General features: G+C 35.6%; 1 protein-coding gene across 1 annotated transcript; it reads left to right on the top strand.

The window, feature by feature from the left end:
- The first annotated feature begins 10940 nt into the window (after nt 1-10940).
- Nucleotides 10941-25687, top strand: LOC140135971 (tubulin polymerization-promoting protein family member 2-like). The gene is made up of 4 exons (XM_072157669.1): nt 10941-11175; nt 19989-20164; nt 20469-20634; nt 25262-25687. The coding sequence occupies exons 2-4, from the start codon at nt 20010-20012 to the stop codon at nt 25448-25450; spliced, it is 510 nt and encodes a 169-aa protein (XP_072013770.1). The 5' UTR covers nt 10941-11175; nt 19989-20009; the 3' UTR covers nt 25451-25687.
- Nucleotides 25688-27709: the final 2022 nt, after the last annotated feature.

The following is a 27709-nucleotide window of genomic DNA, read 5'->3' as shown; positions in this document are numbered from 1 at the left end:
AAAAATCCAGTGAAATTAATAAGTTGTCACTGGAGCTGCAATAAATAATTAAGTTTTGCTGCAGCCCGGGGTACTCAGTACAAATGACCATATGGGGACGTGCCGTAAACATGGGTAGCATTTTCAGCCTTCTGGTATATCAATGACCCTTTTTCAAAGCCTATTTTGGTATATGAATGGGTCCTTTTTTCAAAATTTTCTCAATTTTTTTGGAAAACAGCCCAATTTTTCCTTAATCTAGCCAAAATTTTCAAAATAAATAATTTTGGGTAAATTTGGCCGAAAATTTTGACTTTTGGTATATCAATGGGTCCAAATTTCTTGAAAAATTGGTATATTTATGGGTCTACCTCCAAAATCTCAGTGGCAGGTCCCTACCAAAACCAAACTTGGGGACCCCCCCCCCCCCGGGTGCTGCAGTGGTGTGTGGGGCAAAATCCTGTTAAATGGAGGGAGCACATACTGCAGGGGTTTTCAATAGGCATCCCGCTGGCCAAATCCGACCTGCAAACAAATTTTAAATAGCTCATGAAGAACCGATGAGAAATAAAAAAGGTATAAAACAAATAATGGTAATAGGCTGAATGTTTACAAAATGGAGCAGAAAGTCCAGGCCTTATGAAATATGTTGCTATCGACTGCTCAGTGCCAGAAGTGGGTAGGTGCAATAGCTGCCATGTGTAGATGAGCACAAAATACTCTGTGTAAATTGCCAAATGTTCACAGAGCAGCTATTGTACTTACCCACTTCTGGCACTGAGCAGTCAATATGTTGAATTTGATAGTGATTGCATCCTGTGTTCAATCAATGAAATTTCATCATTTTGGTGGATATCAGAAGCCTCTGTGTCCTCTAAATATCATTTCTTGTGGCTTCATTGTTCAGCTGAAATTTTCTTAACCCTATTCTATTACCCCCACAAAAGTGGTATATTTGAGTGGTGTGGATGTATCATATTAACTACTGCATTGCAGTGGTATTGGTTGGGTAAAAACCAATAAGTGGCATACCATTGGCAAGCTTGGACTTTTAAGCTTTTAGAAAAACAAGTTTAATATTTAATTATGTAAATTTTATGCAAATTAGCTCATGAATAATTAATGAGCTCATAGCCAAATATGATCAAAAAATTATTTTCATTTACAATTTTGAAGTGTAGGAGTACATCAATGTGGCATTTTTATGCAGTTTTAAATACACTGCCGTATTTCTACATATAATAAAAAGAAATCCGAGTTACTTTGGACCATATTTAAAAAGTTTATGGACATTTTTGGGCTATTTTTAGGGCAAAATTTGGCCTAAAAATGGTCAAAATATGCAGGTTTCCAACATTTTAAACAATTTCATGATGTGTTGATGGTAGTTATATTAGGAAAAAAGGTGTTTTGTTGATAGAGAAATGATAAATTATCAAAACTGTTCCAAAGATATGACCTTATTTGTGTAAATAATTTTTTTACATGCATATTAAGCCATTTCATGCCATATGGCACGGAATTGATAGGGGGTAATAGAATAGGGATAAAAGCACAGAGTTTCAGGGTGAATAAAGCAGGCCACTAAATCCCACCCGTTATTTACAATTTTATCAGACCCAAAAGTATCTAGGTTTTCAAATTTGGCCCCCAGTAAAAAACTGTTGAGAACCCCGGATGTAGTGAGTACTGGTAACTCTCTAAAAAAAAATGATTCATTAGCTTTTTAGCGGGCACAAAAACAGAGGCCGTACTTTGGTTTGGGTAATCTTTTCTATACTTCTCAGCTGACCCAAATCAAAGTACGCCGTCTCCTTTTGTGCCCGCCATATTTCAAAAAAGGCTTATTGCCAAAAGGGAAGAGCTGTGGTCTCTTGTCCAAGCTAATCCTTTACTTGGACTTTTATTGATTGCACAAAGATACAATGTGTGTGATACAATATAATATATGTGTGTGATTTTAAAAGATATTTTAAACATTGCAGCTTGGATGTGTACATTAAGGGTTATATATATTTGATATTTTCACACATTTGGCTATTGCAGATGAAATCCATACACCCTCTATGGAAGACATGACCTTAACCTCCACACAGGGGGTGTGGATTTCAAATGGAGTCATCTATTCACTTCAGGTAACCTCATTTGAAATTTACACCCACTTTGTTGAAGATTAAGGTCATGTCTTCCATAGGGGGTGTATGGATTTCAACTGGAATAGCACATTCGAGATTTGTATTTATATAGATGATATAACATCATCCAGTCAGATGCAACTCAAGGCTGACAACTGATGGATAAGTGAAGTCCATGTACATTTTAAAAATGAACTTGATTACAATTTTTAAAAATCCTGTTTACTTTAATTCATGGCAATGCATGATATTTGTTTAACAAAAGTGTGTATAATGAGAATAAGGTATGGTATTCGCCCTTTGCATGGATCCATCATCTTGCTACCAAAACGAGGTTTTCCCTGCAAAAGCATGTGCAAAATGACTTTTTATAACGAGGTTTTCCCTGTAAAAGCATGTGCAAAATGACTTTTTATAAAAAATGTCCATTTTGTTTCTTGCACTTTTCTAGCGGTGCACCAGAAGGCTTGTGCAAAGCATTAAGCATGCGTTTGACAGGTGTATGTGTGTGCGTACGCACACACATCACACGCATTAACGGCAGAACCTTGTTTTGAGATGACCGTGCCATTGGCGAATAGTTTTTGGCATTTGCCTTGCATCTACCATCTAATAAAACAAGACAATGCCAATGTTAAATAGTGAGACGATTGATGTGTGTCAGAGGCAAAAAACAATACATTTATTCTCAAAATTTAAAAGTGTCTGTCCAGTAAGATATAATGTTGTATACTCCTTCAATCAGTGACATGTCAATGTTGACTGGCTTGTATGATATTCTTGTGATTTCCACATACTGATGAATAGATGATTACTATAAAACATCCCTATAACCAGGGTTAACATGACTTTGAACTAAGGGTGATATGACTCAAACCTGCTATACTGTTAGGATTTCCACATATTTATTATAATAATTAATAGGTGATTATAATAAACCATCGCTATAACCAGGGATAACATGACTTTAAACCATAGTTAACATGACTCAAACCTGCTATATTGTTATGATTTTCCCATATTGATGAATAGGTGATTATTATAAACCATCCCTAACCAGGGTTAACGTGACTTTAAACCAGGATTAACATGACTCAAACCTGCTATTTATTGTTATGATTTCCACATACTGATAAATAGGAGATTATTGAAAATCTGGAAACAAGTTTTTATTGTACAAAAAAATACGATCCTAACTTTCAGGTAAACTCAACAGGCACATAATGCTGTGCCTGATTTGATTGGCCCTCAAGAATATGCAAGAAATATCATTCATTGCAAGCATTGGAGACTTTGCCCCTTTATGAATGATGTTCCATATCAAATTATGGCACCACCCATAGACTTCTCCGTAGTCCACTTGTCCATTGTGCATACTCTTGCACAATTGATAGATGATGTAATGCATCTTTAAATGGATCTGACTTGTGATTGGTCGCCCAGATCTCGTTATGGTTTAAATCCTCTGGACACGTGCCAGTACCATTGATTACTACATCGTACACAGCTCTGCGGCGCTTTGTGTACTAGTTGCATGAGCGCGTCTTCAAGACTTGTAGTACTCGAGTACAATACTCAGATGTACGAGTGCAATCTGAAATACTTTTTGGTACTCGTACTCGTACTCATGCATCAATACTCGTACTGTACTCATAACCAAGTACTGCATACTGTACTCATGGTTTGGAATTTTGCTGTACTCGTACTTGTACTCATGCCAATCTACTCGTACGCGTACTCATGAAAAAATACTTGTACTCGTAGAAAATACTCATGGTAGTTACTATCAAACTATCACATAAGATCTGACTGTATTTTCTTGTCTTGCCCATTCAGGCCCTACTCGGGCCCTACTGCAGGTACATGTATATTGCACTTGTACGTCATGATGTGCACAAAGTTATATTTACAGGTCTACACATAGGCCTACATGTACAATGTGAATGTGTATGTTGTATAATGTTGAGCACAGAATATTTTCATGGATTCTGAGAGTAAGACATTTTTTGTTTGTTTTCAAATTGTATTTTCTAAATCTATTGTCTCAAATTGTTGGGTCATCAGTCATCAGCAAAATAAATAAATGAGATTATTACTATGTTAACTGTCTTATTGAGATAATACTGATTATATGATAAATAATAATAATATTATTTACTGTTGTTTATTGTTACCCCATTGTTACCAAGCAATTGTACTAGTAAATGTCTAATATGTCATTATCAAAATTTTATTATTATCAAAATTTTGGACATGTTGTTTTTGTTTTGAAAAACGTAAAATTATTTCTTTCTTTAAACCCCCTTGAGCATAAGTAAAATAAAATACATAAATGGTTCTCCTACCCGCCCACCTCCTTTTTGGACAATTCTTGACAATTTTTTTTGTTTATGTTTTTTTAAATTTTTGCACAAATAATTTTCATTGTAAGTACTCGTACTCGTACTCATGCATCAATACTTGTACTCGTACTTGTACTCATGCCTACTCGTACTCATGCGTTATAATTTTGCTGTACTGCATACTTTCGTACTCATGGCCAAGTACTGTACTCATACTTTCGTACTCATGGCCAAGGTACTGTGACTCAGTACTCAGAAAAAGTACTCACACTACAAGTTCAACTTCACCGCCGTCTTGTACGTACAGCCTTTGTCCTTGCGGTTAAAATGAATTGATAAACAAGTGTGATTGACAGTGTGTGTTAGGGACTGTGTTAGGGACTAAGTTCCCGGTCAAAGTCCTGTTAAAAATGCAATGTTCATAGTCAATTTTTAACTCGTACTTTCGCGATTATTAAACTGGTAGATTCTAAAATCAGAATTGTTCAGTATTGAAGTGGCATTATAATATCTTGCATTCAATAAGCCTACGTATACGCTATTATATCACTCATACATAAATTCTAGACAGTTCATTGGTTGATTACCATTTGCCATTTTTACCATCACCCACTCCGTGTGATAGTCTTTACCATCATGTACTTTGCCGTAGTGCGCCTGCGCCAAGCCGTGCGCTGACTCTTGGACTCGCCGATTTAGTTAAGGGGTGGACCCCAAAATGTGAAGTATGTCACCGCAAAACATGGTGTTATGTTGATGAAAAAATGTTTTCATACCTTAAATAGTATTTTAGTAATAGAATTTATGCATGAGTGATATAAAACAAATATTAACTGTCTTAAATTAGTGTAATGGTTAGAAATATAATCACTGGGTGAAAAATGTATTGTTCCATTCCACTTGCCGTTCCGGCTCGTGGAATGGCACAATCCATCTTTCACCTCGTGATTATATTTTGACCATCACACTCATAGACAGTTAATATTTGTATACTGTTAGGCTACTGGCACTAATATAATTATATAAACTTTTTCATAACCATTTACTAGTATTTTGATGTAATAAATATCAGTATAATTTCGAGTTCAACTGAATGCATTCATCATGATTAAATAACATATTTATATTTATCAAATATCGACGATAACCGAATCGAATATACCCATAACGATGGTTGCAAATTTAAAGGGTATGTTAAGGCCTGTTCTTTTTTCCACTTTTTTAACTGATGTATTCAATGTAATATGAGTAATGCATGTTTACATTTTAAATATAGGATATTAAGTGCTATTGTTTTTTTATTTTGTCGTCAAATTTTACATTACAAATGTACCATTAACAGATGGAGTAATATGACATGCATGATTGGTCAGTATCCATAGAAACCACAGCACTCATTACTCTTTGTCAAATTAAATGATTATTTGTAAAGTGAATTATTAATAAATTCATCCAATAAGTTGTCAATTAGTTAATGGAACTATTACTTATTAGTTATTAATCTCATTACTTATTTATACAACCAATTTGTTTGGTGTATCCGGACCGACCTTGAAAACACATTGTTTTTAGGTTGTTTGGTGTAACCTGACCGACCTTAATAACACATTGTTTTTAGGGGAAAAATCCTCAACATAACCCAAGAGTATTTTGTCAAATGTTGATTGAATGAGATTATGTCTATTTTAGTGTAAAATCCAGTTTTTCAATATTTTGTGTATTTTTTAGAATTTCTATATATTGTGTGTACTTTTTTAGTCATTATATTACACTCAGAGGGTGCCTTAAAATCTTCAACCAGTGGGGTGGCTAAAATATGCCCAAAGAAGTACAATGTAGGCAGAGTTTTATGTTTTAGGCATAAAATCTAGGGGGTTGGGCCAGGCACATTGTATGCATTTATTGACATATCCTTTATATTTAACTTGGAACAAACAGTGAGACAATAAAAAATCGGGGTGACTTAATAATAGATCGTTTATACACCAAACATCAAACAACATTTCTTAACAAGTCTTAATTATGATAAGCATTTTTAATATCATTCATTTGTTTCTTGTATGGCATAATGACATAAAGAATACCTAAGTGGAAGAAGTGCCCAACTCCACTATTTTACAAAAATGTGTTAGACTCAGCATTTTATTGCTAGCAGACAGTTCTTCCTTGTGTGTAAGAGAAGGACTCAAATCCACTCTCTAAATAGTCTTCCAAGTACACTTAATCATTGTTTCCCTGGTAGAAAGGCCCTACTCCGTGGAGTTGGGCCTTTCTTCCTCATATATTTGGAATCAGTATGGAGATAGAGTTGGGGTCTTCTTCCTTCCAGTTCTATCATATTTTATATATTTGCAGCTGAGTTGTATATTTATAGGATATATTTCTCCCAATCATTGTAATGATATGGCTTAACTATTTTATATAAGCCTATATCATTTTCCCAGTCTAACAGTAGTGAGATTTATCCCCTCCCACATCCCCAGGATATATACTAGTACTCCTTTACTTCTTGTTTGTATATAACTAAGCAAAGCTGAAGATTTGAATAAATGTGCTGGTACACTAAACCAATAAGAACTGGGTGTGCACACTGAAATATATATGTAGATGTGGAAATGCTCATCCAAAAACTCACATGAGGTGATATCACCGGAGGTGATATTACCTGAGGTAGATAATATCACCTGAAGTGATCTTCAGGTGAAGATCACTGCACTTGGGTGTGCCCGGCTTGAAATTGTTGATGTTATTGGCAACTATCTAAGCACCAGTTTATAATGTCCTGTCAAATTCTGTCATATTTCTAAATAAAATTACCATCTATACCTAGCTTCCAACTATAATGATTATGATGATTTAGACTTCATTATAGTCAGGCATACACCATGTATTTTAAATGCTATGTGTGTAATTTTGACTTTCATTGTTTTAAGGTGGTATATGAGGTGTTTTTTGGAAACTAGAAAATGGTCTGAGCATGTTTAAACAGATTAATAGAGTAGAGCAAAATACACTGACCAATATGCCTTTTGTTTGAAGTAAATCGGACATACGGTTTTCATAATATAGTATATCAATTTATATTTCCTTTGTATCTTATTGTTTTTATTAATAATCAATGTAGTTAATGAGTTAATATGACTGAATTTTTGCCAATGTTTTGCTTAAAATCAATGCATAAATTTTATTAAATGTTCATGGAGCTTTTATTTTGCATACTTTTGCCTTGAAGTTTGGTCAAAGTGTTTCTTATATGTTCTAATGTATTTTATAGTGAAGCCACCCTCTTTTTAGCATATTTGCATAATTAATGAGATAATTTGCATAAATGCTAATTAATTATGCAAATTAGGGCAGCTAGCTAATTAATTATGCATATATTATTTGGAAGTCATCAGAAACACTTTGACCAAGGTTGAAGCCAATATTTTGTTAAATAAAAATGTTATGAACTTTTATACATTGTTTTTTTTAGCAAAATATTGATAAAAATTACATATTAATGAGCACTTTTAAGTCATATATTGATTATTGATAAAAAAAACCATACAATACAAAAGAAAATTAAAATATTTGTATTATGAAAACTGTATGTCCGATTAGCTTCAAATAAAAGGCATGTTGATCAGTGTTCTTTGTCCTACTCAATTAAAAGACCCATTCAGTGATTTGCTCATCCGGATGATGAAAAAAATCGTCAAAATTCAGATTTTGGTACCTTTGTCATTGTCATAAATACGTTAAAATAGCATGCTAGTGGTTCAGACAAAAGCTGTGTATTTAAGACAAAAATAAGGAATTTACATGAATCTGTAATTTAGATACTGACAGTATCTAAATGAGCTATATGTATATTGAATGGGGCTTCAACTTCGTCAATACTGCTGTTTTCTTTGTTTTTTGCCAATTTTTTTCATTTCAAAAATACCAATGACAATTTGAATGACTTCTCTTTCACTTTTAAGCAATTTATAAACAATTTTAATTTTTTTTGCACTTTCGCTGGGATCACTGAATGGGTCTTTAATCTGTTAAAATATGAATAGGGCACTTCCAAAATGCCTCAAACACCCTGAAAGTGATGTATTAAGTGTCCGGGTGCTAATTAAGTTGAATACAGTGCATTCTGATACTGTTTTTTAAAACTGTAAATGGGAAAAAAATGTACCATACTATAAGACGTAAGACATAATGTTATTTTTATGTGTATATCAAATGAAGAAACTGTTTGAATCCTACATTTTGTGTTCTTGTCTTTGGTATTTTGGAGTCATGGAGAGGTTGATATTTTTCATCGGTTGTTGGTAAACGTCATGGGAACTCCTTTAAAATTAAGTCCAAACCACTTCTTTTATGAAGCAGCCACGTAAAAAGGAGGCCTATATGGAATTGATTGATAACTATTGCGGCGAAGTTATGAACAATGGTCGTGTAGCGTAATAGGGCACAGGGACACGTACCCCCAATCAATTTGAATATTTAGAAAATCCCATAAGAAAATTGCCGAAAAACGCTTTTTCCTCCCTATCAGGCCCAGTGCCCCTATCATGGTCGGTGCCCCCCCATTGATGACTCACGCTACACCACTGGGGCATACAGAAAAGTGAAACAAATTCTTGTATCATGTGAGGTTTAAGGATACAAAAAAAAAAAATGGTAACATTCGTTAGCAAAACCACTCCATAAGCACAACACCATAGAAATTGTTTGGTAATCATTTACTCCCATCAAACGCAAAATATCTTCTAAAGCAATTTTAAACTTTTTTAAAGAGTTATAAAACGTTTGAATATAAACTTCAACATCGAGTTATTTAAAAAATAGCAAAACCTTTAAGGGGGTACTACACCCCTGCCCAATTTTGTGCCTATTTTTGCATTTTTCTCAAAAATTATAGTGCATTGGTGACAAGTAAGATATATATATTATAGGGGCAAGAACTACAACTACTGCACTGGAAACTACTGCACTGCACAGACAACAGTTGTGGAGTTACAGTCAAAAATGAGGAAAACCCAATATTTGATCAATAAATCAATAACTACTTGCCTTGAGTTGCTGAACTTTCAGTGCAGTAGTTGTAGTCTTTGCCCCTATAATATACATATCTTACCTGTAACTAATGCGCTATAATTTGTGAGAAAAATGCAAAAATAGGCACAAAATTGGCCAGGGTGTAGTACCACCTTAAAACATTCCATATCAAATAATTTAAATTTAAGTGTTATTGTGAAATTTGTATTTGTTTTCAAAGTTACCCCAAACGTTACGTGTTTAAAAAAGAACTCTTTTGTCAACACTTTTAAAAATAACATTGTTCGATGATTTGTGACAACTTTTGCAAATGTTTTGAAAGTGTTATTAAAACGTTTTATCATGTTTATATGCTCTTTGTTGCTCGACATTAAATAAACGTTTTTGTGTTTTCTTGTTTTGGATCCGCGTCACCTTAAAAAGAGCCCTTAAAATGAACATGCGTGCATCATGCGATAAAAACATTCAGCATTAAATTTCCGGACTTTATTTGATTTAAACCGGGATCGATTTCCTGTTCTGTTCTGTATAAAAATATAAGCTGAAAATTAAACCGAGTAGAGCCTAGTTTCATTCATAGCTTTAATCGAACCATTTGTCTGGACCAAATGAGAGTTTCATTTAAAACACGCGTTGTGATAATGTAAGCTAATAAAACTATAATAGCTCATAATAGTCAAACAATTAGAGAGTGACTACTGAAATATTTGCTCGTCACGACCCCGTTAACAAAATTACCTCCCGAGGTTCGTGTCATTAGTAATCAGTTATTAGGTTTCTTAATCAAAGCACCTGCGTTAATTGTGTCCATCGCATGACCCAAGAACCACTAAAACGAACGTGTACTTTGCCTTTCAGAATTACATCCCATGTAATTAAAAAAAATTAAAAGTTTGCTAATTCTCTGGGACAATCATATTTTCATTCCATCTTTTTTGTGTGCGTGTTTTATATAACTTTGGTGTCGATTGCAGACTAGTTTTAAATTTTGTTTAAAAAATTCAAATAAATAGGGATATAGGCCTATTTACCATTTCAGAAAATTATGTAAATTTTCACGGCCATAATTATTTGGAATCGGCATGAAAAATGCTTAAAATGAGTAGGCCTACAAACAAGCTTAGTATTGGTTCAGTGGTTCTTAAGATAGCTCTTGATATTTTGAGAAAGTATCTCAAATTTTTTTTTTATGTTGAAGACTATGGCCAGCAATAGCATGCAGGGCATTAAAGGGTTAATTACACGATTTTATATACAAATACAAATATCAGGTCACGCCAATCGACTATTATTGAATTTCTGTTTAAAGTAACTCTGTTATTTGATAATGAACGGGTCAACAGACAGAATTTCAAGCTTGACATAATTTGCCCAGCAAAATTGCTTAATGTGACGTCACTTTGAATTTGCTCTGATACTGATAGTAGCGCATTGCATAGCGCTGTGCTGTACCGTGCATTAAGCTAAGGCAACCGTACATTCAGTACAGATACACCTACCCTGGACAGTAAACGAGATTCATCATAAACATCTAAAGACTGCATGTAGATCAAAGGTTGGTTTATCAACAGCTATTTTTAGTGTGTATCGCGTCGCGTCCCTACCAACGAAAAACTGGAAATAATCGTTTATCCTTACAAAGGAATATCTTTGGAATAATACACTCTTGTTTTATAAATTTTAAGGTAAGTAATAGTATTTTTAAACAGCTACGTACATTTTCAATGCCAGGGTATTTATAAATAGCTTCATAGCTTAGCTTTGGAATCACTCGAAGCGTCCATTTATATTAAGACAGATTTTTATGCTCAGCTGACGGGAATGTCACCGTCAAGCATGGTGCTTCTAATAACACTCTTGGCAACGGTATCATGCCATAAAGGATCAGTTAAGCGCTACATTTACGAGCTTTTACATTGCTTGATGGCAATTTAAAAGACGAGATATTGTGACATCTTTATAAATATGTTTGGCGACGGTGTGTTACCTTTGCAATAAAATGATATGCATTAAATGACAGATAGGTAATGATGTGTTTTGTAAAAGTGATTTTTTCATTCAAATAAATATAATTTTTATGGTTTTAGTAAAAAGATGTAGAGATAAATGTATTGCTGCCAAATGCAGCATAATAAGGTTAAGGGGATGTGCAGTATAATTATATGCTTCGGCAAAAAAGGGGAGGGGCAGGTCCAAAGGGGTTAAAGGGGAACAAGTAAAAAAAAGGGGTCGCGACTATAGACCTTTTTGGCACACATTAATATGGACACCAATTTTAAACATAACGCTAATATAAAAGAGACTTATTGAAAACAATGACGGATGTCCATATAGGCTATATCCTATGCAAAATTTGCTTCTCGTTATGCACATTATATCTATAGCTCATATAAGGGCTCGGATAGCAACGTTTAGACAATTTTTTTCTGGGACATGAGAGCACATCAGAGGAATGTCCTTCTGATATCAAGTAATTTTTTTAAATTCGCGATATAATACAAATTTTATTGCAAATTAATATTAAAATTTGATGTTTTTTTCGTTTTTGATATTTAACAGTCCTCAAAGTAAACTTAATTAATCTAATGATATGTACTTAAAGTGCAGCCTATGTAACTGGTTTTTTTTTTTTTTGGGGGAATGAAAGGTCAACATTTTTAAATGATCGTCGGCTTTTCCTCGCAGCTATGATACACTTTAGCCTACATATCAGGTCCTAGAGTCAACTTCAAGGACTGTTAAATATCAAAAAAAAATTACAATTTGCCATAAAATGTGTATTATATCGCGAATTTCAAAAAATCTAAATAATTCCATTTGAAATCCCTCGTATTCAGAATAGAATTAATAGAATTCGATATGTCTGATATGCTCTCATATCCCAGAAAGAAATACTGCGCAAATGTTGCTATCCGAGCCCTTAAGGTTCGCCTATTGGTTCTAAAAAAATGGCATGTGGGAAGAGGAGGGAAGGGCCATTCCAAAAGAAATCTATGATTTTTACGGGGATTTTTAACATTGCACACCGCAACGTCACTTTAATATGAAAGGTGTTGCTGTTGTTACTAGGGCAACCACTAATAACCTAGTACTAATTCCAATTTGAATTACCAACGGGAGATCGAAATATTATAATGCTGAACTTGACCTTGACCCACTTCCTTCCGTTATTTTATTCATTTTATTTTATCTAGGCCCTATTAATAAACGGAAATCTATACCACTTTGCACGGTACTGCCAAGTGTATTTGGCTGCATGTTGCTGTTTCAAATGCCAATGGTTGCGTATACAATTTTTTTTTATCTTTTGACATTGTATGTCAGGCAAAATGCCTTTATTTACTTAAATACACTATAAATATTACAAAAAATTATTGCACTGCACATAATCCATATATATTAGATATTATAAAACAAATTTACGTATATAATACGAAAATCAAAAATAATTTAAGCAAACTGACAGAGCCAAGAACAGACACGGAAGTCATCCAAGTATTAGGGAGCGATCGTTATTTATGGCAGGGGGGGGGGGGGGTAAATTTAGGGGGGAACACGAATTTTTTTTGTGGTCTTGAGGGGGGGAACCTGAAATTTTTAGTTGAACCAGGAGGGGGGATTGTTAAATTTTAAATGAAGAAAATTGGGAAAACAAGGGGGAACGCGAAAATTTTGAGCGGACGCGAGGGGGGAACGCAAAATTTGTTGTCGATATTTTTGCCAAAACACCCATTCCCCCCCTGCCGTAAATAACCATCGGTCCCTTATATTATAGTTATATAGTAACTGTTCATCTGCGATCAACTAACTAAAGTCATCGCAGACCAAACCTCTCATACGAAGTTCCTGCCTAAAGAGGAACAGAAGACAAGGATGACCCCCGTATCTAAATTTGCCAATGTACATTTTGCCAACACATATAACATAATTGATATATTTTGAACGAGCACTGGTAATGTCATTATGATAATTAAATAAAACATTTTCAACAGAAAGCCTAAAGTTCTTACCAAGCCTTTGTGTAATAACCCTGTTAGCAAATTCACAAATAGGGGTAGTCTTAATACAATGAAAAAAGAAGTGCGCATACAATTATTATGAAATACATTACAGAGGTTAAAATTTGATGAATCATGAATAATTAAGTTCAATCGACAATTATGGATTTTCTTTAGGTCCCTACACACTCAGAGCTCTAGTCAGCCGATGGCTATTGTTGTACAAGGCTCGCTCAGTCATTTAATGAGGCAATACGAACGATCGAATTTGGTGTTGAAATGAGCAAAATTTTGAGTTACACCTTTTCAATGTAAAATTAATTTTCTCGGCCAAATGAAAAGAAATAATTTTCATTTTTTAGTAAATGTCAGGAAAAACTATAATGCTTGATACTTTTTTTTTTCAAAGCCTAGTCTTAAACTTGGGCGTGAAATTTAGTCATTTGTGTAAGATTTTCAATTTTGATAGGCTTCAACTTGGCCCGCGAGCTTTTTTTGATCAACCTTTTATATTTTCGAAGTAATATAGTTCGAAGGATTTTCCCCAACTGATGATAAATATATACGTTTTTTACTGATATTTCTGAAGGAAAAAAAAAGCTTTATATTTGGCCGAGAAAATTAATTTCATAGCAAAAAGGTGTATCTCTGAATTGTGCTGATTTCAACATTGTATGGATCGATTTTTAGCGCGACTATGCATAACATCCTGGGAGCACGGTGGCCGAGCGGAACGGGCATCGACTCATAATCGGAAGCTTGCGGGTTCGAGCCCCGGCAAGGCCATCGTGTTGCGCCCTTGAGTAAGGCACTTTATCTCGATTACTCTCTCCACCCAGGTGTATAAATGGGTACCGGCATTCTTAAATGCTGGGAAGGTAACAGATTCGCTGTGGAGGAGGTGTAGCGATCCCCCTATAGCAACATTACATGGAGGAGTCTGGCCCAATCGCCAATGAAAGAGAGATGGGCACTCCGATCACTGTTTATCTTTACCTTTACCCTTATGCATAACAATAGAAGCAGGTGAATATTTGTTCTGAGTGTACAAACTATAAACCATGCTATTATGTGTCAATGAGTTTTGTCACGGAGATGGTATAAGTGATGGGCACAAATTTGCGATTCAGTTTTTTCTTCCTTCAACCCCCCCCCGATAAATTAAAAACATGCAACACTGAATTCTTAGATCAATACAATTCAATAGGTTAAACATTATTGGTTACGTATAATATATAGGTTAGCCTATACCGGGTATAATGAGCCGGGGGTATGAGACAAAATGAATGTTGTCTTCAACCATGCATGGGACCAATGCATTGATTTTTTTTTTCGTACGTCATCATTCTAATCAATTAATTTGTTTACATTCAGAAGACTTCCTATCCCGGATTTATCTGCACGCTTCTTTAAATATTTATTGTAATTGATACCATAGTGTTATAGCAAATTGAGACGGGCATTCGTCTGGTCAGCATTAGCTATATCATAAAAGGGATGCAAAAAAGGGGCCCTGAACATTCATCCCAGGGGGGGGGGCCTTTCAAAAATCACCTTAATTTTTTCTCCTATAGAACATGAGTAGCCTACATTACACTATTTTTTATGGGGTTGACGTTCATTTTTCATGCCCAAAAGGGGACGATGAACTTGATAAAGGGGGCCCTGAAAAAATATGTGATTTTTTCTTTTTGCATCAGGCCCCCTGTTACAAGTGTTTGTGAACGGTCCCTAAATAGTATCGTAAGGTATACGGTTATGTGCATTCGTCAAGATAATCGCACGCGATCGGAGTTATTGCATTTAGGTCGAGAGCCCGCGCATGCTCTTGTGCGAACGGTAATTAACGGCAAATTATTCCCCCCATCCGTTAGAAATTATGCATTGGTTAGAAATTTTAAAGAAACGTACCTTTTTTTTTTTTTTTTTAAATCAAAGTCTCTTGTTTGTTAATCATGTTTATAATACAATGTAACTATACTGTTTAGTAAAGTCAGTGCCGCATCGCAGTTAACGTTAGATATTTATGTAAATGGTATTACTCCGCGGGGGGAGCACTCAACTTTATTTTTGGTAGGGGTGTGCGGTGCCGAGCGCCGATATATGGGGACTGGGAACATTTGATCTCACGGACGTGACACGAATTAATTTTTATGTGGCCTTATACTTAAAGGCTGTGGAGCTAATAGTAGGCATATCACCTCAAAAATAAGCGCAGCAAAAACACGTTATTTAATGTTTCTACATGAATAAGCTTTATCAAAAATCAAAAAACGGAATTGAAATCGGTCAATGCATTGTGATGTAGTGTCAATTTTAGGATGCTCATAAATGGAATGCAAATCTGCCACAAATGGCTATAATCACAAAATTGGCACATTTCGAGATTTTGAAGGTATACTTGGACGCTTGCTTGAAAAAGCAGCGTTAATTTAAGTATCACAGGTTAAATGCATATCTTTTCTGACTTCATCAAAGAAAACAAAATTTAAAAATATATCATTAAATAATTATAATAAATTAACCAAATATATTATTTTAGCAATTTCGGCCAATCTGCAGACAAATTAAAGCTGAACAAATGACTAAGTTCAGCTAATTAATATGCAAAATTGATGCCAATAGAAAACCGTACCTATATGATATCAGGGTGCGGTTTTTTTTGCACACATATGTATACAAAGTTCTTTCAATTGATAACAAAAAAATACACAAAAAGTAATTAATTATGCAAATTAGCTAATTACAGGTAATTATGTATTCATGATATTAGTATGTAAATTAGGCATGAGTAATTTTGGTTTTTTTTCAAGATTTAATGAAAGTCTTTTCATTCATCATAGATTTGTCAAGTATGAACCTTTTATAATGTTGAATAAAGAAACTGCAGTTAATTACTTTAATATAGGCCTAATACAAAAAATGCAAAGTTTGACATTTTGACGGTGTCTGGAATAGAATTTTCATTTTTTCTGTAAACATGGTATGTGTCACCATTGCTCAAAGCCAAATCCGAAAAGTAAATATAAAAATTCATTTGCAATGAGACTTTAAAATTAACATTTTGTTTTCTGGATTAACATGGGAAGGCAAATGGTAAAAGGAACCGCCATTCCACTATACCGTGTATACAAAAATGGTGTGGCCTTGGACACGCACAATGGCTTAGAGCTATTGTGGTTTGTAATATTACTCCCTCTAAATTCACTTTGATAATATTATTTTTCAACTCGTTTTCCTCAAGTCTGCCATTCGTTGTCGACGGAAATAATTTAAATGCTAAGAAAGATTAGTTTTTCAGCTAAATGGTGGTAGTTTTTTTAGTTTTTTTTTTATTTCAAAAGGTCTATATTTATTGATTTATGAGGGACCTTCAACAATCCGTAAAAACGGGTAGTAGCTCTTAAACGAAGCAAAATTTATTTTTAAAAGACCCTCAATCATGCCCTTCCCACCCCCACCCCCAATATGATTATCCACGCTATCCCACTGACCCATATCACTTTTTAATAGTGTACTCTTCATACGTACAGGGTGTATCAAAATGATTGGTACCGGGCTATGTGACATTTTCAAAAATATATCAAAAATATAAAATTGCTAATTCATATAGTTTTTGTACTATAAATAGAAAGGGGCATATGTTAACTTATTGATCTAATAATCTGAAGATGATTGGTTGATGGATCTGGGAGCAAATTGTCATTTAAACGAAGATCGACGTAATTGTGGTTTTGCTTACACAACACAAGATGAATAGATTCACTGCTTGAACTATTTATTGCATACATACTCTTCAATATCTCACCTCAGTCTACATAACAAAAAAATGCTTTACACATGATAGTTCCTGAAGTTCCTGCCTTACGACTCTGGCAGTATGAGGTGAAGCCCTATCTTGAATGAACTTAACACCTGGGATGAATCCGTTCTGTAACTGCCCATATCAAATTGTAAAACATTGCATGTTATAGCATGTTTGCATGGGATACTCCTTGCGCTTAAAAACTGTCTTTAAAATCTTCTCTGCACTTCTCCATAGCTTCGTGTCAACCAGCGATTCCTTACTATGAATTCACGCTGAAGTGTGGAATACTGTGGAATACTTTTACCAGGTCTAACCTAACCTATACACTGCCAACAGTCTATAGATATTCTGCCACATCATCTACTAGTAATCACAATACTACAATTTAAATTACTGCCCTGGAAGGTGTTGATTCACATTTTTATTTCACCCTACCTAAATTATTCAAGTCAATAATATTACTCTCAACCAATAAATATTGATTAGAACATTTATAGGTATTATGAATGAAGAAATAGGCAAGGAGAAATTCAACATTTCCATGATTTTCAACATATCATTCTCACAAGGTATTTGTAGTAAAATAGAGCTTTGAAAATGGTGCGCTACTGATCCAGCGTTACGATGAAAAGTGTAAATACACCTACTTTCCTTTAGAATCATGTAACTTCTTAACAAAATGTGCCATCTTTATGATCTAAAATTCTTAGAGAAGATAAAACTACTCTAATTACAAATATGTAAACAATTTACCTCAAACTGGTACAAAAACTAGTTTAAAAAATCGGTAAAAAATGAAAAGTCGTCGGTACCAATCATTTTGATACACCCTGTATTAACAACGGAAAATCGACCCCGTATATTGAAATGCAGGTGACATGCAATTGCAAGCTTTACATGGATCTGCTCATTATAACGGGAATTGTTAGAATCTTACATAGGTCATAAACACCATTCAACAGATCGATCTGCCACACCTATCACCATTGGCAATTCCGTCATATATCCATCATCTCAAGCACAGAACCTTTGTGTCGCATGCATGGACCGCCATTGAGTATGATCAATCACGTTGACAACTTTCAGGGCCTGAGGCTGTCAGGCCCGCAATTATAAAGATGTGGCAGATTTGACATTAGTATCTTGATGAAAAGTCCGTCACCAGATTGGTTCATGCAAAGTTGGATTCATGCAATTCCCTCAGCTGAGCTCAGCTGCTTTTCCGCCTGACAGAGAAATTGCAAAGTTCAAAGTGGGCAGAACGCAGCAGCCCGTCGTGTATCTTATAAGTTCTTCGACATGAACACATTTAAAGTTCTCCATCACACTCCCAATAGGCCATCGGCTCCCGATATAACAGAGGGCACTCAAGGTAGTCTTTAAGATTCTGCTACCCACCATCCGGGCCCACTTTCAAAGGCACGGCATGTCACCACAATATGTTTCTTAGCGTGTCCAGTTGCATTCACCATCTTGAATCTTAAGATCATCATTTGGCTGCAAATAGAAAGCACTTGTCCATTCTCCATCAAAGTTCTATGGATATACATCTTTTGTCGCTGAAGCAACTCACACCGTTTGGGAATAGCCTCCCAAACAACATATTATGCCAAGCTCCTTTACTGCGCACCTTAAGTCATGTCTTAATTTCTAGCAGAGTCCTCAGGAGGAAACTTCCGGAAGACGAAGGTGTGCTCCAGGAATCTCGGTTGGTGATTCCTTACGCATTGTATAAGAGGCTCAATGTCAGTCATAGCATATGCTGGCATTCTTTTGAGACATGATCCCCCGTCTAATATTTAGCATAAACCTGAATCAAGAGGTAGCAAAAGTTCTGAGTATGCCCCACGTCCTGGACTCCCAGGACTCATAACCATAGGAGAGAATGGTCACGCATGTAGTATGTATTATTGCTCTTTTAGCCTTCTTTTACAGAGATGGATAAATGAGGACTTCTTCACAGATGTTACAGTTTCCAAAAATCACACTTAGCTAATGCCTTGTTAATTCATGTTAAATTATGCATTTACCATGATAGTCAAAGTAAGGGCATTCTATAAATTTTAGTCGAAAATCCTTTCAAAATCTATGAATTTCCCTTTAAAGAGAAGGATTGGAATGTCATATTTCCTAGGGAAAGATCAGTCATAGCAGGCCAGACGGTAACATGAGTTCATCTTGAAGGCAAGGATAGTCTTGCAAATATGGGCTAACTTTCCCCAGGCCATCCAATGTGCCATGGATTAGTAAGACTACAACTTGTATATACTGGTCAGTCTATACTCTCATTTACACATAATGTGTCTAGCTGCCACTTTCAGGGGGTACTACACCCCTTGATAAATTTGTGACTATTTTTGGATTTTTCTCAAAAACAATAACACACTGGTAACAAAAGTTATGCATATCATAGGGGCAAGGAATCCAGAATGTTATTTGTGATAAGAAAAGTGGTACCGTTAGAATGCACCTCTTTTCTTATCATAAATAACGTACCGCGTGTCTTGAGTCACTGAAATTCCAGTGTAGTAACTGGATTCCTTGCCCCTATAATATACATAACTTTTGTTACCAGTGTGTTATTATTTTTGAGAAAAATGCAAAAATAGTCACAAATTTATCAAGGGTATAGTACCCCCTTAAACATGTTAAATATATCTGGGTATTTATTTTACTATTTTCCTTACCACAGATATACCGTATCACCTGAGCAATGGCTGAACTTAAGAAACGCTTCCTGGAGTATGCTGCCTTTGGGAAACCAGGCGCAAAGGACATGACGAGTAAAAACTTTGCCAAACTGTGTAAAGAAAAAAAGCTAATGGATAAGAAACTCAACTCTACAGAGGTGGACATGATCTTCACAAGGTAAATATATCGTACCCGTTTACTTAAATGGTGTCTGGAAGTGCCCCTAGATCCTCGGTGAAATTTAGATTTTTGAGAATATTTCATAACCATGCTAACGAGAGATGAATATTTGCAATTAAAAGGCAGGCAATTGCCGAATAAAATAAACAATGTTGTAAATAATTAATGCATCGTGCAAACGGGATCCTCCTTATTCTTGTTCTTCGGTTCCAATTACCCCCCCCCCCTTACTCATTACAATTAAAAAAAATACTTGGTTGCCAATTGTAAGTGATATTCATGTTCATTAACACTTGCACAGAGCTAAAGGAGGACCTGGTAATAAAACTTTGACATTCGACACTTTCCAAACGGCTCTCAAAATGGCGGCTAAGTCCAAATATGGTGATGATGGTGATGAGAATGTGAAGAAACTTAAGGATTGTATCTGTTGTGGAGAAGGAGGGCCCAGTACAGCTGGCACAACGGTAAGAATCAGCATTGTTGTTTGTTCTTTTTTCTTCTTCTTCTTTTTTTATTTGCTTGTTTGTTTGTAAATTCAATGAGTTAACCCCAGCTCCATTTTTTATATGTTTTTACTGGCTGGGTGGTTTGGCTTAAAGGCATTATGACCGAGTGATCAACCTCCATTCTTGTCTTCCATGTACGTGACATTTGACCTGTTGGAGAGCCATGCGTGTATCCTTTGGGATTGTGTCCTCTAGAATCTAGTTCTTTCATCTTGTTGGCGACGTCCTGGCTACCTACGCCTACTGAAGTCATGGAAGTATTGCATAAAGGCTTGGTATATGGTATAGGGCATCCTGACAACATTCCCCAACCTACTGGTCTGGTACTCCTACAAAGAGATTGAAGAGACACGGAGATTGAAGGCAACCTTGTCTCACACCAGCTAATGCAGCTCAATACATCAAACCAATCAGTGAGTTTTCCATTTACCAATACGGCACTTCTCAAAGAGATCTATGCAGCTTTCTGTCAACTCTGATTGCTCTGACGCATTTCCGCAGTACCCTTCTTTAGATGGTCTAAACGCTACCTTGAAATCAACAAAGTTCCAGTGTATTGATATGTGGCTTTCCTTTACTCTCTCTGTTTCTTGGCGAACGTTGTTTCTCTCCTATAGGTGATCATGGTGTCCTGAATATACGGTTCCAAGACCATCCTATAAAATATTTCCCCTGGAATAGAAAGTACATTGCAAAACAGTGTTTACAAATTAAACACTTTTCTAAACACAATTTTTGCCTTCACTTTATAAACACATTTAGAAGCTAAACATCATGTGTCAATTTTCTGAACATTGGACAGTGATGGTGTTCAATATCTAACCATCTGACATATTCAAAACATAACGTTTCTAAACACATTCTTGATTCACTTTCTAAACACTGTTTTTGCAGTGTAGGGTAATTGTCATGTAGTTGGCTAGATCCAGTTTGTCACCCCTAGCCCATGAATATCATGATTATCATACCCTTGCCGCAAGTATTCTGCCAGTATTTTCCCTTTGCACAGATGGTGTTGATTATTATGGGCCTTAGTGAACACGGTGAAGCATCCACACGTTTTGATGTTGTTTTTCAGTTTCTTGATGGCCTTTTCTATTTCCTCTATAATCTATTGAAAAAACATGCCTGTTGAATTTGAACTGGCACGTGCTGGAAGGTTCTGGTAACGAGTGCCGTACTCCCTCAACTCGGGGGAAGTAGGTGTTTTACATGGGTGAAGAATTCTTCTCAGCATTTCATTACTTCGTCTGCAGCAGTTTTGAGAGAACCATGTATGTCTTTGGCGGCTTGTTGGTTTTGCCGTTGAGATTGTTCACCGGCTAGTTTTCGCAAGCTGCTGAAAAGCTCCTGACTGTTGTTTATGGCATGGGCCACACTTTCTTTTCAAGTAGCTTCCTCGTCCAGACATTTGACTGACTTATCCTGTTTGGAATAGGTTACTCATCATTAAGACCCTAGCTGTCCTTATTTCATGGCATGACCAGGGAGCATCTTCAGGGAGCCTCATAACTTACTTGTACCCACTTCACGCCCGCTGTCTGCTTCGTTATTTTGTTGAATACAGCTCGATCTGAAGTTGGCCCATAGACCTTTTTTTTTTTTATGAATATAGGCAGTAGCCTTTGTCACATTCAGGTTACGTACATCTGTCAAATTTTGGCGTTTTGAAGACTTCCCTATCAAAAGTGAAGAATCTCTGTCGGTTTCTCTGGCCTCGTGGTACGCGAGGTATCCAGTCAGCACCTTAGAGTTAGAGACTGGGGTCTCCCCGTCATGCAGTCCGAAACACCGTCAGTTCGAACCACCGCTAGTCCGAATTTTGAGGGTTAGGGTTAGGGTTAGGTTTAGGGTTAGGGTTAGCGTTAGGGTTAGCGTTAGGTAAGCTTAAAATTCGGACTAGCGGTGGTTCGGACTGACGGGGTTTCGGTCAGCCAGGCTGTATTAGCTACAATGCTGGCCATAAATGTTGGGACGGTTTGATAGGGTAATGTAAATAAGCCCCCCACTCCCCCGATCAATGTTGAATTCGACTTTTTTGGTCACACGAGCCTTGTGGCACCCAACATTGATTGGTGGGGAAGGGGGAGGGTTGGGGTGTTAGGAAAGTGTTTAGGCCTGACACCAAAGAAACCTCCACTTTATCACGTTAATAATAACGGAAATAAGGTCATACTATAGTGTACGTTTTCCATAAGTGTCCCAACACATTTTGGCCATGGTTGTATTTGAAAAGTTGAAAAAAATCATCTAATTTCAGTTTTTTGCTTATAACTCAAAAAGTAAATATGATATTGACACCAAATTTGGAGCAGTTAGAGATCTTATCATGTGGCTTTACCAAAACAATTTTGGATGGCTACATTTGACATTTAGGGACTGGTCACTTAAAATGTCTTAAAACGATATTTTGGCCCTGTCTAAGTTCACTATTCGTCACTTTAACTGTCAAAAACTTGGGTTTTAAAATGGAAAATTATTGTTTCCACCAATTAAAATGTTACATTACAGCTATAGAAGAAAATAAAAGTTATCACAACATCTCGTGATCAAAAAACAAATAAAGGAATCGAACCCATGCACACTTGTTTTCCCAATTTACCGCAGTCTACCACAAATGAAGCAACAAATACAGAAAAAAAGAAGGACGAAAAATAGAAAAAATTAATAGAACGACGAATATAATATGATGAAGGATATTGTAAAATAATAACAAAAAAAAAAAGAAAAAAGATATATAAATAAATTCAGGGCTCGAACCCGTGTCCACTGTGCCTGTGGCAGATGCCGTATCCATTGCACCACAGAGCTGTATTACTTTAACAGGCTTAAACTGTAATATAATGCTATACAAGATGCATGTATATAAATATACGCTCTACGGACGATAAACAGTCAAACAAATCGCACTTTTACGGCATTTGTTTCATTAACTGAATATTTATCATATAGCAGGTGTTGGCTGACATTTGTGCTCCACATATATTTCAGTTTTGGGCCGGGGTAAAATGATTTTGGGACAAAAACGAACGATATACACGTTTGTAAAAAGAAAAAGAAAGTAATATTATACTAAAATTCTTTACTCTTTAAAGACGTGTATACCGTCCGATTTTGTCCCGTAGTCATTTATCCCGGACAAAAACTGAACTAAATGTGGAGCACAATGTCAGCCAACACCTGCTATATGATAAATATTCAGTTAATGAAACAAATGCCGTAAAAATGTATTTTTTGGACTGTATATCGTGTGTAGAGCGTATATTTATATACATGCATGTTGAATAGCATTATATTATAGTTTAAGTCTGTTGAAGTTACACAGCTCTGTGGCGCAATGGATACGGCATCTGCCACAGGCGCAGTGGACACGGGTTCGAGCCCTGAATTTATTTAGATTTCTTTTTTTTCTTTTTTGTTATTATTTTACAATATCCTTCATCATATTATATTCGTCGTTCTATTAATTTTTTGCCAATGTCCGTCCTTCTTTTTTTTTCTGTATGTCTACCTATATTTTACTTTCTATACTTACTATAAGTTTCTTTGAAAGCGCTTTAATAAATTTCAGTCATAAAATGTAATTTAAGCCTACTCCTGCCGACTATGATTATATTTACACGATATACTCGTTGCAAATACCACATACGTTTTGATGCAAACGATGAAAATGATTAAAGTTTGTTGTTGTTTTTTCTAAAAATTAGCTTTTTTTTAAATTTAAAGTATTTTTTCGACAAATCACTCTTTTAAAAGACTTCAATCAATTCCTGTCAACAAATATCATGTATTTCTGGCGATTAAATCACTACTCTTTCAAAATAAAACGTCATTTTACGCAAAATACGTAGTTGGCATAGGCTAATAATGTTCAGAACGCACTGTAAAATACATGATATTGCGTATAAAACGTGACCGTATCCCTAAATCACATGAGGAAAATGCAATAATTTTTATATAAGTGAAAAGATAAATAGTTTCTCCGTTTTCATGTAAAATTTGATGAAAATCCAAGCTATGCTTGAGGAGATATGGGCCAAAACACACATTTTAAAATTTGATTTTTGTACCTTAGAGACAATGCTGGCCATAAGTGTTGGGACGGTTTGATAGGGTAATGTAAATAAGCCCCCACTCCCCCGATCAATGTTAAATTCGACTTTGTTGGTCACACGAGCCTTGTGGCACCCAACATTGATTGGTGGGGAAGGGAGGGTTGGGGTGTTAGGAAAGTGTTTAGGCCTGACACCAAAGAAACCTCCACTTTATCACGTTAATAATAACGGAAATAAGGTCATACTATAGTGTACGTTTTCCATAAGTGTCCCAACACATTTTGGCCATGGTTGTAGGTAGAATGCAGCTTAGAGTGAAAAGAATGAGGAAGTATATGCAAAGAGATATGGAGTGAAATTTTAACAGAGGTTTAGGTCAAACCATACATTGACTGGACTAATATATATATCTTGTTAATAAAAAATAGCCCGTGCAAACACCCATACAAAGTTGACATACATCTAATACATGTAGAATTTATATTTTAATAGTAACTCTTGATTTTTCATATCATTAACTTTTCTTATAGAAAACGTCGACCAAAGGCAACGTAGATCATTTCACGGACGCATCCAAATATACCGGGTCTCACAAAGAGAGATTTGATGATTCGGGCAAAGGGAAGGGCAAAGCTGGTCGTGATGATTTGGCAGCACAAACTGGTTATGTGTCGGGATACAAGGAGAAGGACACATATGATAAGACACATTGTAAATGAGATTGAATTAGATGTGTCTTGTGGTTAGTTAGTTTAGTTGTTTTGTTTTCTCTTACCTTTGTGTGTTACCATGGTTACCAGTGACTTTAACCGAGACAGGTGTAATAGTGTTAGAAATGTTGGAAGAAATGTTGGAATAAGATTATTGAATTGAGGAAGTAATAATATATATCAAATTATACCAGTGACTGTTAAACCGGATTTTGCTGTATGAAATGTTTTGGTAGAAGAATATTTTGATAAATAAGAGACGAAATTACCAAACTTAGAATAACATTAATTCAAAACAATGTGATGTGAGATAACGTTAATTGGTGCTACGGCATGATTTGAGATTCACACAATATAGCGAAGACAAGAAATAACATCATGATTGATATCGTGATGAATTTGGCAAACAGCCGAATCCGGATTCGTCTGTTGTTAAATTCATATTACGCATTAATCATTTTTTGAATTAGCGAACAAGGGATCAACACTTTAGCTCTAGAGGGCAGCATATCAATTTTTTAACGTTGATCAACGTGAAAAGTAAGCAAAAGAGGGCGGCAAACAGGGTTAGCTTTAACTAGTAACAAACGCACGGCGCATGCGCGAGCCGGGAAATTCAGTTTTGGTTTTGAAACGTAAACAAAGCTGAATATCAAAACGACTCCATGCAGAAAATCACTTCTTTTTATAAAACTAAGCAAAATTACAACAATTACTTTAGGGAATATAAACACCAAAGTCATATCTAGCACATATGTCAAAAAGAAGTTGAAAATTCATCAGATAAGCGAGAAAGGGTCGAATTTTCGGTCAAAATTTTTTCGAAAAATCATATTTTTTGGCCTTAAAACTTGGCCATAAAAATTCCCGTACACCACCAATTTCATGATTTTGTCCTCAAAAATTAACTGAGTAATCCTCATAGTGTTTTCAAGTCAATTCCCGGGAGACGGAGAAACGGACATATAGAAAAAAGATATTTAATTTTATTTTATTTAATCCACAAATTGACACCTGAGTCGGGGCGTTGCAAACGTGTCGTACATGTGTAGGGACCGATTCTACAGCAAGCTTGAACTTCCCGGCTCGCGCATGTGCCCTGCGTTTGTTACTAGTTAAGGTTAGCTAGCTAACGGTGCAGCTCACTACGTTCGGCGGTGATCACCGTTAAAAAATTGATATACTGTTTTATAAGGTGATTTCATTAAAAAGAGCACTATAGTTAATTTCCACACAGTAAACCAGATTATTACCTAACTATTAATAACGTGTAATTGGGAGTAAATTCGCGAATTTGTTTGGTATTGTGTAAGAGCAATTGAAATGGTTTATTATAGAATGTGGACATACTGTTGGTGTTGCATGTTGACTGTTATTTCCAACCTCTTCTTATATGTTGTAGTTATATTCACATGCAAGAATTAACGTACAGGTACAATAATTATCGTTTATCTTGTTTTGATGTGTTCTTGTTAAATACTATTATATACTACTATTGGGAAGTGATGATTATGATCTGATATGGAGCATTAGATACATTCCAACTTCCAAAGGGGTACTTACTTCGTCAATACAGAAACGTCTGCAATTTTCTAGTCATAATAATCAAGTATTTCAAGAATCAATTATATATATTGGGCTATCGCAGTTGAAATCCATACACCCCATATAGAAGACATGACATTAATCTGTCATACAGGGGTGTAGATTTCAAATGGAGTCACCAATTTAGGTAACCCCATTTGAAATTCGCATTCCTTGTGTAGGAGATTAAGGTAATGTCATCCATAGGGGGTGTGTGGATTTCAACCGGAATACCCCATTTCGTCAACTTCACAAGTGCCCAGATTTGCTGGTTTTTCAGTCTCTAAACCGAAATCACAATTCGTCTCTCAAGGACAGAAACAAGTTTTGTAGAAATAGTTATATTTTTAGATAGTAAAACATAAAAACGAATCAATCTTAAACGGATTGTATCGTATCTATAAACGAAAACCTGCTCCAGTTCTATCAGTGAGATTTTAAGTGACACTCGACAGTGCGCATGTTTACTGGATGACTGTGATCACTACGCGTGCTCATGCAGCATTTTACACAATGTAAAAAATAAACATGTCGCGCCAGACTGGAAAAGGGTGATACTTTTAATTGGCAAATACATTCCTTTTTATTGGATACTGTTTCTAAAATGTGTTAAGTAGTATAAAGCAATATAGTCCAATGTTTAATCCCCTTAATGAAGATTTAGTATTGTTCTGATGTGATATA

This window comes from Amphiura filiformis, chromosome 16 (assembly GCF_039555335.1).
Source record: "Amphiura filiformis chromosome 16, Afil_fr2py, whole genome shotgun sequence".
Lineage (NCBI taxonomy): Eukaryota > Metazoa > Echinodermata > Ophiuroidea > Amphilepidida > Amphiuridae > Amphiura > Amphiura filiformis.
This window is presented reverse-complemented; position numbering and strand designations above follow the sequence as displayed.

What these genes read in the sequence shown, in the direction of transcription:
- LOC140135971 (XM_072157669.1), top strand. Translation starts at nt 20,010, where the DNA reads ATGGCTGAACTTAAGAAACGCTTCCTGGAGTATGCTGCCTTTGGGAAA. An exon ending in GTGGACATGATCTTCACAAG is followed by an intron (nt 20,165 to 20,468) that starts GTAAATATATCG and finishes ACACTTGCACAG; the next exon opens with AGCTAAAGGAGGACCTGGTA. An exon ending in CCAGTACAGCTGGCACAACG is followed by an intron (nt 20,635 to 25,261) that starts GTAAGAATCAGC and finishes CTTTTCTTATAG; the next exon opens with AAAACGTCGACCAAAGGCAA.